The 16,627-nt window shown below is 36.0% G+C and overlaps 1 protein-coding gene across 5 annotated transcripts in view; it reads left to right on the forward strand.

Moving 5' to 3' along the window:
* LOC131431618 (serine proteinase stubble) overlaps positions 1 to 16,627 on the forward strand; it is a 409,964-nt gene that overhangs the window by 287,664 nt on the left and 105,673 nt on the right. For all 5 annotated transcript variants that reach the window (XR_009229703.1, XM_058597443.1, XM_058597444.1 and 2 more), the window contains one exon: positions 2,476 to 2,532. Coding sequence is in view for 4 of the 5 variants with exons in the window: in XM_058597443.1 (XP_058453426.1) it covers positions 2,520 to 2,532 (13 nt within the window). In the remaining variant the exon portion in view is untranslated. The remainder of the gene's footprint in view (positions 1 to 2,475; positions 2,533 to 16,627) is intronic.

Here is a 16,627-nt window from a genome sequence, read left to right on the forward strand (position 1 = left end):
TTTTCATCGACTACCTTGAAAAGGGAAAAACCATCAACAGTGACTATTATATAGCGTTATTAGAGCGTTTGAAGGACGAAATTTCAAAAAAACGGCCTCATTTGAAGAAGAAAAATGTTTTGTTTCATCAAGACAATGCACCGTGTCCCAAGTCGATGAAAACCATGCTGAAATTGAACGAATTGGGCTTGCTCCCTCATCCACCGTATTCTCCAGATTTGGCCCCCAGTGACTTTTTCCTGTTCTCAGACCTCAAGAGAATGCTCGCTGGTAAAAAATTTAGAAGCAATGAAGAGGTAATCGCTGAAACTGAGGCCTATTTTGAGGCAAAGGGCAAATCGTACTACAAAAATGGTATCGAAAAGTCTGAAGATCGCTATAATCGCTGTATCGCCCCTGATGGCAAATATGTTGAATAATAAAAACGAATGTTGGCAAAAAAATGTGTGTTTCTATTAAACGATACGAACTTTTCAGCCGAACTGTTACATGGGATATAATATATAAGATACTCAAGCGAACCCGGTGTGCCGCAAAGAGCAGGAAATTGCTCCAACGCACAATATAAAAGCGACAATCCAGCCATCACCTCACTAGACGAGCTACTTGTTTCATTCACAGGCAAGCATCAGCTAGGCAAAGAAATATTTTGAAGCATATATTTATACGTCGTTTTCGCTTGATACCAAACCTAACCCAGTTTCTACCCTAACTGCTGTCAAACCGTTTGTTTGAAGTTAGTTTCGAACCTACTTTTAACGTTGTTGAACTGAAAATCGAGTCAGTTTCGAACCTGGTTTTTATATCAGTTTTTCTCAAACCCTCGTTGCTAAGTGCGAAACCAACATAGTTTCCTGAAAAGTGTTTGATTGATAAAACTACCCGGGGCCGATAATAGATTCCTCTTCATACTACGCAAAGCCTCCTATGCCGAACAATAAAATGACATCATTTTGGACAGCTGGGATTGGTGGATGAAAACATAAGTCGATTCTTATCAGTTTTTCAATAGTATGCCGTACATATTTAACTTCAAAGTTTCCGAATCGAATGGTTGTTAAATTATATCAATCCATCAACAAATGACTGAGTTATTATCTTCCAAATTTATGACAGAAAAAGTTTGCGGCTATTTTTACAAAATTTTAATTGACACCCGGCCCCGTATACTGAAGAGTAAGGCATTTTTAATGCCAAAACAATTTTCCGAAACTTTTTATCGCTTACCCCCTGCCTTAATCGTATAACTGTAAAATAGACTGGGACTCAATGAAAGAAAAATTTAATCCATATTGTAATCTTACGAATGATATCGATACGAATAACTATAGATTCCTTCCGACATATTTTAGACATTATTGGTATGATTGAATGTGCCTAAAATCGTAGCTGAGCAATTGAATAAAATACGTTTACACTAAAAATATTTTTTCCACTTATGTATTCAGGAAGAATTTCGAAAAATTCGAACGACTTCCTCACCAAACCTCTCTTAAACTTTGAGTAGATATTGTACCAAATATCTAAAAAATAATAATAACGATCATATAGTCATTTCAAAGAATTATCATTACATAAAGCTGACTTAGATCCATTCAAATCGATCAATTACATCCTCCAAATCTTTATACTGTTGCAGGCAGCTTACGAATTCCACCTCAATTCTTACATAATGCAACTGCTATTACCGGACCAAACATAGATAATTTCTATTCATACCGCCCTACTTTGGCACGATCGCCCGTGACCCCATTTATTGCCTTCACATGTTTCGGAAGGCGGAATTCGATCGTGTCACCGATTAACGAAAGCAGCATGTCGTACTAGCACCACTTGTACAACGTCGGTTATTGATCACCATCGTTGCGGTGGGCTGGAATCCAATATCGGCTGAATGAGGTAGAAGGAATTCGCTAATTACATAACATTCGGTTTAGTTGTATGTATGGCCATCGCAGTACAATCAGATGCTACCAGTCGGGAAGAACTAACAGCATGCCGTTAGCTGTCAACTCACACTGTCTCGTGACAGAGTACCTTCCACCGGGGTTTTCTAATTGCGAACTGTCACCGGGGCTGTGGTGAGTGATAGATGACACAAAATCAAGATAAGCCCTCCAACCTGCGTAAAGTGAAGATTGGTTTCGAGTGGAAGACTCACCAGATGTATCCGAGTATATTGAGTATTTGTGATTTGTTTTGAGGAGCAGGAAATAAAAATAAACTGAAGTAATGTTCTGTTGATTGCAAGATCTCCCTATAGAGATTTTAAGGAAATATCTGATCTTATGATTGGATTCGATATTATGGCCACGAAAGAGTATTTTTATTGCAACTGAATTGATTATATCATAATCTGTCATTAAATTTTAACTCGTGTCTCTAATCAAGTATAGTATTAAGCTTGTGAAAATGAAAAATTGACTATAATTTGTTTAACTAATTACTTACTTCTTTCCGTTTCTTTGCTTACAGATCTGCTGATATGCTGATATTCATGTCGCTACAGCTGGACCCTGATGGTGGATTTAGGTAAATAAATATCATTCGAAATTGCCGACAAGAAACATGCTTCCTTACTTTTCAATTTATGCTGTTTCAACCGGTAGCAAAAGAAGCCAAACAGTCGTGATAAACGGTAGATGATGTCGGTGAGAAGATCGTTTAACGCAAGGTCGCTCTCTGCGTGGGAGCCGTGGCGGAAAGGCCGATTTATCCCAAGAGTCTCTCAATCTAACCACAGTGGGGAGCCCAATTCAACCACATTAATCGTGCTTTGCACCATTATGAAACTTTTCAACCGAACAGGCTGCAAAGTGTCTATGGGAGTCGGTTTGCCGTCCACTGCGGAGTCCACCTTCGATTTTGGCGTGATCGGTTTAAATCATAGAAATATTATATCTGGGCGGGTTCGTAATGAAATGGTGAATGATTTTCGAGGCTGCCCACCACGGCACAGTTTACTGAACTTGATAGGTATATGATCTACGATATTATTTGAACTCCGCCTACCGAAATAACGTTGAGATTAGTCAGGCTGGGATAGCTGATTTCACATATGTCACTTTATTGAAATTTATGGAAAGAATAACTTTATAGACGTTTGCCATTAAGAGTTCGTAAAAACAAATAAAGGTCCTGCTGACTTTCTGTTAAAGGGAGTATTCGATAAAAATGGTACACTGAAAATCTTCTGTAGCTTTTGAACCGTATGAGTAAAAAAAACCTGATCTTTTTCATAGCGTATTGTTTACATTTGTCATGTTTCATAGCTGTAATATAGTAGTTCTATTATTTTTTTTTTGGAAACAATATATTGTCCGTGAAAAATATTGTGCACTTGCACTCAAAATGAGAATCGAAACATCTTAGAAAAAATCTGCGTGCGGAAACTTTACACGAACTTGTACATCAAATCGTGTTGCATCGTGAAGGATGATGAAACTTTTGTCAGGGTTAACTTTCGTCAACATCCAGTGTTAGTGTCTTTAGAAAAGGAGACAACGAGTATTTTACTTACGAATAATACCACAAAAACCCAATACATGGTTACCGGTGGTCAGCGTGGGTGCGGGCGTAATAGTTGTCATAAAGTATCGGTGGATGGATATGTGCATCTTGGAACACTAATGTTTTGCGATAACGTCGTTACCCGCGAGATGAAAAAAAAAACAGAATTTCGGCTTCGAACCGGCATTTTACGATCTCCGTAACCAGCTGAGGTATTAGAGTCTGCAAGCGAAATCAAAACTTACGTAGAACAAGACATTGATCCACTATACAGTATAGCACTATACAGTAGAGATGGTCGGGTTTCGGGTACTACGGGATCCGCGAAGTAGTTTTGAAGGGTCGGTGTTTTATTCTTTAGATATTCAATATCTTGACACAATGTTTCTTATATTGTAGCACTCCTAGTTGTCGGATCGAGAACGTGTTGGAAGTAGTTTGTTCGTTTTGAAATATATCTTTTTGAAAATGTAATCACGATTATCCTTATCACCTGATCGAAGTTGCAAGCCGAAAAATTTTCGAAAATCCCTCGAGGTCAGGTTCAAAAATCGTGAAGTCGTTGAAATCGATCGACTTGAAGCGTTATCAAACATTTCCGAGAACGGCATACTACCAATAAGCAGGATCACAACAAGCGGTGTAGTAGAACTAATGTATTTGAAGGAGTTGAGAGTGATCCAGGGCCGGATTATGATATCTCCAATTGTAAGGAGGATTCATCTGCTAGAAGGATTTCGGGCCCGTAGGCAACCAAACTAAAACAAAAGACGTACCCAAAAGTTGAGCAGTTTAGTTTTTATGAAATGCCAATGGGTATGAGGATGGATTATGGACAGCTTACGAGACAAGTCATTGGTCAATGTATTGTCCCTAACAAGCTGATATTCGTTTAAAATCACAATAAAGCTTAAATACCTCGAAAAAAAACTTTCTGAAGCGATTGTGATGACTTGAACTCAGATCACACCAACGAACTAGTATAGAGAGAGAGAAAGAAAACGCATTTAATAGAAAGCTAGGCCTAGAAATTATGAACATACTGAAATAAATTATACTTACCGTGAAATGATATCTAATTTGCTAAATTCATTACAATCTTTGCTTAAAGTTAAATAATTGTTTTTCGCTAGTGTAGATAGATAGAGTTCTTAATTGACTGAAATGTTTCCACGTCACTTTGGTTATGTTGAGTCCGCTTCCTTTACCACATGGTAAATTTGAATGAGTTAGGAATAATATCTTCCACTTTGGTAGCGGCATCTGGCGACCGACATTGACCCTTCCTAGGATGAGCTTTCAGGCATGGAGAGTTTCTACCGGGTGATTTGGAAGGTGAGCTTTGAGCCTTCCTATTAATATTATAATGTTAGGTTTGGGCCAGTAAATTTGGCGCCCGGGGCAAAATGAGAGATTTACCGCCCCCCTAAGAACGTTGCGCCCGGGGTGAGTGCCCCTCCCCCCCCTTAGAAACGCCACTGGTTTGGGCCTTTGAATACCTGTTTAAAGTTTGAACTAAAGGAAATTAAAAAAAAACAGACAGGCGATTTTAACCTATATCGAAAACTGGGATTTTTGGACCGTTAAAAACCAGAAAATTGAATTCCGCAATTCACTTACCACCCTGAAAATAACTGCGTATTTCGTAATGGTGTCAGGATTGAGGAGTCTGATAGAAGCTGCGCCTACATTCGCTTAAAAGGTCGCGTATGCAAAAGAAAATGATTATTGATAGAAAAGCATGCAAATAGAACCCACTTTTATTGAATCTGTTTACTAAGAAATATAATTTGTGATTCTCGTATTATTTTCGAAGAAATATAAAGTGTCAGAAGAACGAAAGAACGGTTCAATAGAACTAGTTCTTTCGGTAGAACTATCAAGTTCTGATGTTCTTTGATGTGAACGGTTTTGCCTATCTACATAAAAGATATTGTTGGAATTCTTCACTGAATCTATGTTTGATTTTCTTTTGAAGGTCCTCAACTATGGATTCCATAGTAGGGTCACAAGAATGTTGCTATTGATGTCGACGAAGGAGCAGTTGAAGGTTGTCGATGATAGAAGAATTAAATTCAGTTTGTGCTTTTGGAACTGATAAGTGCCTAACTTCAATCATGTAATGACTTAAAAAATCTTCTGTTACCAGCGAATTTTCCAGAACAACTTCATTGTGAACATTGCTTTAGGTATGAGATCTGAGTCCTAGCCAATTAATTCCAGGTGATAGAATATGGAACTAATTGAGTTAATAAATGGTAAATTATCTCAATCAAAATCTGTTTGAGTAATCAATTCACTTCGAATGTGAATTTAATCTGCTAGAACCAGATCAAATGTAGAATTTGTAGGTTTTTCATAGAAAATAAATTAGTTGGGCTATTTGGAAATAAAACTGCCTAGAAACCAGCGGAGAGTTCATTATGAAGAACTCGTACTTGCTGTTTAGTGTTTAGAACCCTATTAAAATAACTTGTTTTAATCCATGTAGCGGTGTGATGATTCCTTTCTCATGTTACGTATATTCTCAACAATATTACTGTGATATTCTTGAAGAAAAAAATAGTTCATTTAATAGAAACAGGGAAGTTCGTTCGGGTGTAATCCAGCTCAAGAAAAACGGTTGAGTCATATCGGAGAAAAGTGAGTGGGTTTCGTTTTGGACGATTTTAACCACTGTTTCCGGTAGCTTTGGAACGGGATTCCGAAGACCTGTATATCCGATGTGAGTTTATCTTGTTAGACCTATCAAATAGTGGAATTTATTTACTATTTTTGAGAAATTTGCTTATCTTTACACATTCATCGAAGAAAGTAAACTGTTGAATTTATCGATTTTCATTCGTCACCCTGAAATTCCGGAACCGGAAGTCGAATTCCTATTGAATTCAAAAATTTTCCATGGGGCAAGACTGATTTTCATTTGAGCCTAAGTTTTTTAAAATCTAATCGGAAAAAAATGACAGCATATTTTTGTCAAATATTCACACAGACATTTGCTCAGTTCGCCGAGCTGAATCGAAACTGTTAGATTTGGTTTGATTTGGCAAGCTGTCACTACAGCGGATAAGCTTTACAGTGATATCAAGATAATGGGGTGGGTTTCTTCGAAAAAGACATCAATCCACCCGACTGCCGGTTACTTTGCCCATTTGAGAAATATTTGGAAACTAGCGGACCCCTGCACACTTCGTGTATCAGTAAAAATTGTTCTCTCATTAACATTTGCTCTTAACCTTTTAACTTTGAACTGTTTTTCTGCATTTGCTTATGTACTTTTCGCTGTACTTTCTGCACTTGTTCCTGTACTTTCTTTTCTTGCTCCCTTTTTTCTGTACCGGCAGCTGTCCCGGCGAACTTCGTAACATTCAAAAATTATCTTATGGGATGGAAATTATTTCGTGCACTCACAAATTAGAATAATCAAACGACCTATGTAGGAGTTCGGTTTCAGAAGAGCGCGGTCATGATTGGATCGTGTCTGGGCCAATTGAAGGCGTTTGGGCTTTAATGAATCGTACTTGAAATTTGAAGCAATTCATGAAATTTGGAATTTGAGAAAAATACGCAAAAAATCTCCAAAACAAAAGCACAAAGACATCCTTCGAAGGTTTAACGTATTTATCTGAAAGTAACAATATTTGAAAGAAGTTTCGCTTACTCGTAACAGCGATTATGATTTTATGTTGGGGTATTGCACCAATAGTTATCTTATTAGTTGAGCCGCCGTATTATTTTGCCAATTGCTCGAATTTCATTGAATCAACGAATTGTGATTAAATCGGTTACAATATCTTTGCTTCGACTCTAAGAAGCAATACTATAGACAGAAATAGTTGGTAATGCATATGTAAAATTTAAGCCGAAAAAATATAAAAAAAACATCCTTCGAATTCAAATGCAACTGCTCCATAAAGATAGAGAGCTGAATAGTTTTGGTTTTTGAGTTAACGCTGACAATTTAACTTTGCCATATTGGAAACATATGTTGAAGAAGCCAAACGAATGAGAAACTCACATGAAAGATGAGTTTTTGGAAAAGAAAAAACATGCTCAGAGGCTGGACTCGAACCTGCATTCTTATGCAATCCGTGCATACGCGTTTACCATTCCCGTCACCCTGAGCTGTTGTAAATACAGTTCTACAACAGCACCGAGTGGGTAAGCGCACATCGAACAATGATCTAAATTTTAAATTCTAGGTACATCCTTACATCCAAATATCCTCTCTGATCATCATACAACACCATAAGTTTCCACTCAGTCATTGCAAAACTGAACTTAGTTATGGCGACTTTACGTCAAACCAACTGAAAATTGATAAATTTTTTATAGGTTAAAGGTACACTAAAAATCGGTTGCAAATTCTGTTGACCCAGAAGGTCACATTCCACAAAAGGAATTGAATATCAAAGGGACATGATATTCAAAGAAAAGTTTGAGACTTCATCAAAATTAAATCGGAATATTTTTTTCACTAAAAGTGCAATAAATAACCTTCATTTTTAGTAATACTTCTTTGTTATATCTTTAATATGAGAAATAAATCAAATGTCCAGCGATCGATTTTATTTGACTCAAGCTTTATTAAATTATTGAATTTTTGATAAAAATCAGTTGGTATATCAATCAATTAGATACCATATTGGCGAAATATTCTATATTAATGAAGTAATTGTAAAAATTTCATGAAATAAACTTATCATTTTATATCACTTTAACCTAAATTAATGCATCCCATTTAAAAATTAAAGGCAAACTATCAAACGTACACAGCAAAAATATATAAAAATTTTCAGGTGACGCAAATCCACATATGACTCAATTCATAAGAACGTAATTCGTGACGTGAATTCACACGATACAGCAACTGGATCCATCAATGATTAACCTTATCAAAAGCGTTTGTAATCTATAACAGGTTTGAAATAGACATTTTCTTTTATATTACTTTGTTTAAAGCTACGATTGAAATTTATTGTGTCATCGGACTTTGCCATGATTAGGAGATTTATGATTAACGTGAGCTATAATTATCAATATCTAAAACTATAGCCGTTGGCGAAAAATCAATTTATGATTCCAAATTAAGACTAGACACAGAACAGATCAAAAGGAGGGCTAGATAGTTTCTCACCAGGCTCACATGTTAAGATAACGAGTTAGGCTTAATTCTCCAGGGTTATTAACATTTTTTATGGGTCCGGTTCACTAGATTAACGGTTTTCATTAGATAACTCTGTACCTTGCGATCTTGAATGAATCGTTTAGCGCGGATGGTAGGTGGAATCATAGTTCCAGTTCTATATTCAATCGTTCTGGATGGCCGTTTTCATTAGGGAGGCAAGTCCGATTCCGATGTGTCGATTGTATATAACCATTCATCAACCGAAGAAATGGCGTATTCAAAACAGGTCAATCCGTGGCAAACATGTTTCGAACGCCGTCCTTCTGTATATTCTATGTCAGCAAGTTTTGGCACTCTTGAATGAAATGTTTCAAAGAACACAGACACACACAGACATACTGATTAGTGGAGATGTTGTGCCAATTAATTACCTGCAATATGTATTTTGTCTGGATTAGCATAACATCGTACAAAGTTTGGTTCGACGGAAGTCAAGTGGAAGCGGGATGATTGAGTAACCGCAGAATGAGGTGGAATAGAACAAGCTCTCGTGTTGTGAAAACAGGTGTCATTTAGGAACAGTTCATTGGCAAGCTGTGAGAAAAATGGATCGATTTTAAATCAACGGCTAAAAGGGGCCTGGTTAGCAATTAGCTCACCATAGATGGCTCACAAAAATTTCTGGGCTTATTCATATTCAAGACAAGGCATCGAACTGTGTTCGAAATATGCGAGAAATGAATAATTCTGATTTGAAACAAATATTCCGTTTATTATTTTGGCGTTCAACATGATTGAGATTAAGATAAGCTAACAAAATAATGTTTAGTAAACTATCACCTCATCCATCCTATTTCCATTAAATTCAAAATAATGAAGGCTTCGGCTTTAGTAGCACGCTTACTTTCCATTGCGATTAACCCGTCTAGCTGACCACCGCTCGGAGCTGAGCGGCGTGCAAAGAAGCGAGAACTAACGACCGGCGACCGGTCACCTGATTGTTTATAAATCACCATTAAGTCTCCTTGTTTCCCACTTTGATAAATCAGTGCTGGTTTCAATACACTGCAATGGGCAGTCATGTTTAGCTTGGGAATCATGTTTAACTTAGTGCCTACTCATGAAGACTTCCAAGACTACAAACAATTTCATGTGTTCAGAGGCCTAGCGAGACACTGGAGTTAATTTTGTCGATTTATTCACTAATATCAAACGACGAGCCGTTCTCATTTCATAAGAAGACTTAAATGACGTCGTTAACCTTTAAAGATTAATTATCTAGTGAATGTAAATGGAGATTGTGATACCCACCCACCCGTACTGATTCGTCCAGATTGTCATCAATTAGACTCGTTTGATATATAAACACTTCGCCGTTCCTCATAACCCCGAATCCAACCTCCAGCTACCGCCCATCTCAGTTACAGCAACATTGTATAAAAAGTAACAAGATCAAACGCTTAGTTCGTACGCGCTGCAACCACTTGTAAATATGATTGATGGCGGTTCTCTTTTTGTACCAACTTCTGACTATCCCGAGCATGGAGCCACCCTAAACCCTAATGATCCGTGATTGACACGTGTTGATTGACTTTGCAGTTCATGTTTACGGTCCGGAAATGACTTCTGTGCGGACCTGACTTTCGTAGTATGATATGATGAGGACAGATTTACCGTTTCACTTTGTTTCTTTGTCTCTGTCGTAGCATCTTCACCTAATTGGATCTAGACTACAGCGGTGCTAGGAAGTTATTACAGGTTAAACTGTTATTTTCGGAAAACTAAAAATATACACTTGGAAATTACATCATTTCAGACCGACATATGTAAGTTCATCATAAGTTTACAACAGACAACTAGTAAGATAACGCTTCGTTGGTCACCGTTTGTGTGATTAATTTGTGATATCGTAGTTTAAAAGCACATCAAACTAGTTCAATTGATTAATATGCAATTAAATATAATTTTAGGCGCAACAAGATTGTAATTCGACCATTGGATTTTCTTCCTGAATTTTAGACAATATTGATATGTGAATTTCAATATTTTTGAATCTATTTAGCAATATTTTATTTATTGACGTGAAACGAATATTTTTTCTATATATGAGGGAAAATTAAAAGTTTAACTTAAAGCAAAGGGCAGGTTTTAAAAACATACAGCTTTGTCAGTTTCGAACTTAGAAAAAATCGTGTAATGTGTGTGTATGTAACATGTGTGTGTATATAACAAAAATGTGCACTCGATTTTCTCGAAGATGGCTGAACCGATTTTCACAAATTTAGATTCAAATGAAAGGTCTCTTAGTCCCATAGGTTGCTATTGAATTTAACCCGGATCGAACTTCCGGTTCGGGAGTAACGGAGTAGAATATGCAAAAAAAATGAAAAAAGTGCACTCGATTTTCTCAGAGACCGCTCATCCGATTCTCTTCAACAAAGATTTAAATTAAAGGTCTTATGGTCCCATAGGTTGCTATTGAATTTCATTTGGATCCGACTTACCATTTCGGGGAAAACTGTGCAAAGTGAACAAAACACGTTTTATCGATTTTTCCAGAGACCGCTCATCCAATTTTCACCAGCGTAGGTTCAAATGAAAGGTCTTACAATCCCATATAATCCTACTAAATTTCAAACGGATACGATTTTCGGTTCCGGAATTATAAACTGATAGGTAAAAATTTCATTTTCAGCGGCGTGTTTTTATATGTGTCACGAAAAAAATCCATTAAATACAATCAAATTGGACAGATTTGATTAGATGATGACTAAACACATTGATTTTGGGTATACCGGATGTTCGTTTCAGATTCCGTAAGTATAAAAAAGTGATCGTGTACTAGAAACCGGAAATTACTCCAATTTTTTAGAAGTGGAAGAACGGATTCTCACAAACTTAGATTAAAACTGAAAGGTATTGTAGTGCCATACCAAATTCCTGAATATTATTCGGGTCCGACATCCGGTTCAGAGATGTGCAGAAAATGATTAAAATAAGTTCACCAATTTTGGTCAGAGATTGCTGAAATGATTTTCACAAGCTTAGATTCAAATGAAAGATCTTGTAATCCCATACAAAAATTCTGAATTTTGTTTGGATTGGACCTCCGGTTCTAGAGTAATCGGGTTAAATGTGCAAAATGTTCAAATATGCGTTCTACTTTTTCTAAAAGATGACGTGACGGATTTCTACAAACTAAAATTAAAAATTAATGGTTTTATGATTCTATACAACACTTATGAATTTCATCTGGATCCGACTTTCGATTTCGGAACTATAGGGTGAAGTATGTTAAAATTTTTATACCATCACTGAAAGGGGCGAAACAAATAACTTTAAAAAAATTTCTAAATCGATATCAAAACTGCTCCAATCGGTAATCATTATCAGTAGACGGCCTAACAAAGCGATTCCCGTTATTCCTTCAAGAATCGAAGAAAATTATTTTGAGGAATACCGCAGTATTACATTTGACAGAATGATTGTTATGAGAAAGCCATCATTACACTACTAGGTGGTTTAAAACAGGTTTTTTACAACTAATTTACCACATTTGTATTTGGTATATTTTGAAGTGAAGAAAAATGTAATTATACATTGAAAAAGCTGAGTATTCGCGTTACAGATTTACCAACGTCATTCTTGTAAAATTTAGTACTTTGACGGGTTGATTCACTTATAAATTTTATTTTTCTGCGTAGTGGTATTGTTGTATCTATATTTTTACTCAATGGTTTGGGTGGTTAAAACCATGTTTATTCAATTATACATAATTTTCATTCTCTCCTTCCTCATATAAAAAGGTTATGCAATCACTTGAAAATACGACTAGTGAAAATTTTCATATACCATTCGACTCAGCTTGTTGAGCTGAGCAATGTCTGTGTCCAATAATCTCACTAGGTTTTCTCGGAGATGGCTGAACCGATTTTGACAAAGTAGGATTCAAATGAAAGGTCTTGTGGTCCCCTATGGAGTTCCGGTAAAGTATTGTATATTGTACACCGTCACTTAAAGCGACGAAACAAAAACCGTAAAAATTGTTTTAAACTGAACTCACAACTACACAAATCGATAGCCAGTAACTAAACAGTAACCGATTCCGGCTATCTTGGCTACCGGATTTCGATAACGACGGGATGTAATAGTCATATGCCCAAAAATTGATCTTACTAACCTTTTCCAGAGATTGGAGAACCGATATTACCATTCTTATGGTGAATTGATAGGTCTTATGATCCTTCCAAAAATTACTGCATATTTTCATAAATTTCATAAAAAAAATTACACCGTAGTTTAGAGTACGATGTCAAAATCGTAACAAATCTTCAAAATTTGAATAAAAACTAGTAGAGTTTGACGCCATGTCGGTTGATGGCCATACGAACCGACATCGATTACACCAGTTCTCCGGGTTCCGGTGCCGAAAGAACCTACAATAGTGGAACTGACTTCTCTTTCTCGTGTTTCGTTCTGAAGGTTATACTAGTTAATGCACAAACAATTCCTTGGTTACTTTCAAGAATCGACGCGAAACATTTTGAATAGAATATCACAGTATTATATATGAGAATATGATTGAGCTGAGCTGAGCTGAAGTAGATCGCCCGTAGTTGCACTTCGTGCAACTTCACCTGCACTATCACTCAAAATAACTTTTTCAACCAAATTTTTAACTATACGTATCATACAACACATTGAAATTATAATTTTTTTGAGAGCAGCACCATGACAACGCATCGCACTCCCAGTGATGCCAACTTTCCTCTCTATTATATATGAGAATATGATTGATATAAAAAAAGGCATCATTACTACTAAAAAAATAACACGCAATGCTGGTTTTCACACACTTAAATTGGATTTCCGATCTCAGCTGTTTAAACCTTGGTAGCTGATTTTTAATTAAAATTAAAATGAACATTTCATCACTGCGGTACCTTAAAGTTCTGCTGTGAACAAATGTTTGATTGTGCTGATGTATTAGTAGAATGAGAATGTTCGGTAGTTCGGCTGTTTTAAGTTCGTCAAAAGATGAAAAAATTACCGAATGAAGTTTAGTGTGCAGTTCCTTACAGATTTACGACGGTTGTGAAGGAGTAAGTAACACACAGCTGAAAAACATCACTTTGATTGTTCGTTCAGAGCCCACGCGAGATTGTGGAATTGCACTATAAATATAAGTAATATCATTTCTAATGCTTCAGCCTCTACACGTCAGAGGAGGGTTGCTACCAGCCAGCAAACGTCACGCGAAGTGATTGATACAAAACAACTGTATGCTTTGGCAGTATGTCTCCGATCAAGTTGAATTAGCTTGCACCCGCTTAATTGTTGCGTAACGCATGCACTCGACATGCTTGCTTGTTGCTACCAAAAATTGAGTCAAAACTCACCCAATTTCGCAAAAACCACACCTAACCAAGATTGAGTAGTATAGGTATTACCTATATGCAGATACATTTGATTTTCGCAAAATTTACGTAGAACTTATTTTCTTTTGTTAATAGTAAATGAGTGAAAGTACCCATTTTTCATTAAAAATCAATTTATTTTTCTTTTCAACAATTTCTCAAGAAATAAAAAAAGTATTATTTTGATAGTTTTATTATTTGCTTAGTTCATTTCTGTTTTAATTCTGTGTGTGCACTGCTAGAAATGTTATGAAGGTTTTGGACGTAGAATGTGGTTTTCACAACTACTGTTCTTTCATCGATTTTCTGGCGATTTTGTCACTATTTTCCGAACAGTCTGGCTCTTAATTTTGATAATTACAATGGGCATAAGACCGTGAAGCATGTTGGCTAGTGTCGGAGCTTGTATACCGAAGGCGCAGAAGATTTTGATTCCATTGATTTTTGAAACATATATACAGTCTTACATCTCCAGATATTGCCACTAAGCAACCACGCAAGAGACATTTGGAATCTATTCATGTTTCACAATGTATTTCTATTGCACAATCTAGGCAAGTATTTTAATGAATTTTACTTACCAACTAGAACCTGATACGACTAAAAAAATTTGTCTAAAAATTTTCTCCATCCTGACAACCTGTAAATTACTCGTTCAAGTTTAGAAATGTCGAATGGCGCGATTAGGTAATTTTGACTCAGTAATCGTTTTAAATTCCAATCATATTTTGACATCTGTTCACAGTAGTTGAAAATGTGTATTTTTGATTCACTTACTGAGAAACCACAAGTAAAGGTAGATATGTTTCGGAGTTTTAAGAATTTGCATTGCTCGTTTAAACTTAAATTCCTATGTTAAATACAGAGCTTCTTTGAATAATGAGAGAAACTTTAACGTTCCCAACAAAATCGCATATTAGTGGAACCATAACGCGACCGTAAATCGCCTCATGCTACTTGAAAGAATTAACTTTAACGTACCAGGAAGATCATTGCGAAGAACTGGTTTTCTTAGACGACATTTCATCGCACACAGTACGGTCAGAACAAACCAATGGATGTTTGTTGGCATCTTTGCAACAATGAATATATTTGCAAAAACACGTTTAAATCAAAAATATTAATAAGTTAACATTAGTGTTTAGTTATATAGTTAAAGTCTGTGAGAAAAATTAACTCTAATCGAAGACAACAAAGATAACCAGAATAAATCACTGTTCAATCGGTATATATTTCTCATTCATCTTCATTCCAATCAGGAAAATGCTGTTTACTTAATTGTATACATTTCAGTAAACGTCTATCTTTTTAAAAATTACAATGTCTTCAAGTTTTTCTCCCAGTAAATTATACAATAATTCGGAAATATAGTATTCTTTTGTATAACATTTCAGTAGTTGATTAGCTTCGATCTTTTCATCGCGAAACATTGCTTCAATGAAAACTTAAAACACATATTTGTAATATTGAAAGATCTACCAAAATTTCTTTGAGCGATTTATCTTCACCAAAACGATAACGAACAACATATGATTGAGAATCATTGCAAAAAATGTTTTGTAAGTTTTTCATGCCTGTATTGATATGACATGCATTATGCAATATTTACTCAATCTCTCCCAATACTCCTTGTTTGTCCCAGCATTGGTACATTGCGACCTTGACAAACAATAATTTGAGTTGATGACGCATAACCGATCAAAAACTGATGAATCGATTAATTCCAATTATTCAGGTGTTCTTCTTAATATGCTTCTTCCACACTTTCGAGAATTGATAATTGTTCGTATTAGTTCAATTTATTGAGTGAATTCTGCAGCTGTATCGCTTCTATAATTGTAACGGAGTATCTACACTAAAGCATTACTCATTGGCTACAATCACATTCTACCACGCTGAATAAATGAAAGTAAAAGATACAATAAACAATGTTTTAGTTGTTTTTTGTAGATTTACATACTCAGTGAAGGAAAACCTCGCATAGTTTTTTTTGGGAATATTTGAATGATTCTAAATAGAACCGATTTGTGAAATTTCTCAGATGTTTACAACTGCTTAGTACTTTTTGCCATCATTTATTTAACTATATCAGAGGCTGAATTCTGGATATTTGGGAACTGGAGCTGAACTGATGAACTAGATCAAGAATTCATCTCTCACATTCTGGTACTAACCTGGATAGAGGAATTCAATTCACTTCGAAAATTTAGTTCCAGAACCCAAGTTCCGAATTCAACTCCAGCATGCAGGTTCTGATTTCTGGAAATCAAATCTGGAACTGAATTTAAAAAATAAATTCTGAAACTGAAAACGTCTTGTGTTTTAGTCTTTGTTAAGACGTACACACTTAAAACCGTTTCTCGAGCTCGGCAAAATGAAATGCCGCATAAGATCGGCAACACACCATTTTACTGACCATTCAGTAATCCACATACTCTTTTCCGAAAATCGTTAAAATAATATGCTGATATCTCGGTAAAGCTCGTTCTTTTGCCGAGGATTGGCATAGTATTTTACTGAACTTGTCAGTAAACAAGAAATATACCGAGATCAGCAAAACCGTTTGCCGAGA

The sequence above is a fragment of the Malaya genurostris genome, chromosome 2 (genome assembly GCF_030247185.1).
Source record: "Malaya genurostris strain Urasoe2022 chromosome 2, Malgen_1.1, whole genome shotgun sequence".
Classification (NCBI taxonomy): domain Eukaryota; kingdom Metazoa; phylum Arthropoda; class Insecta; order Diptera; family Culicidae; genus Malaya; species Malaya genurostris.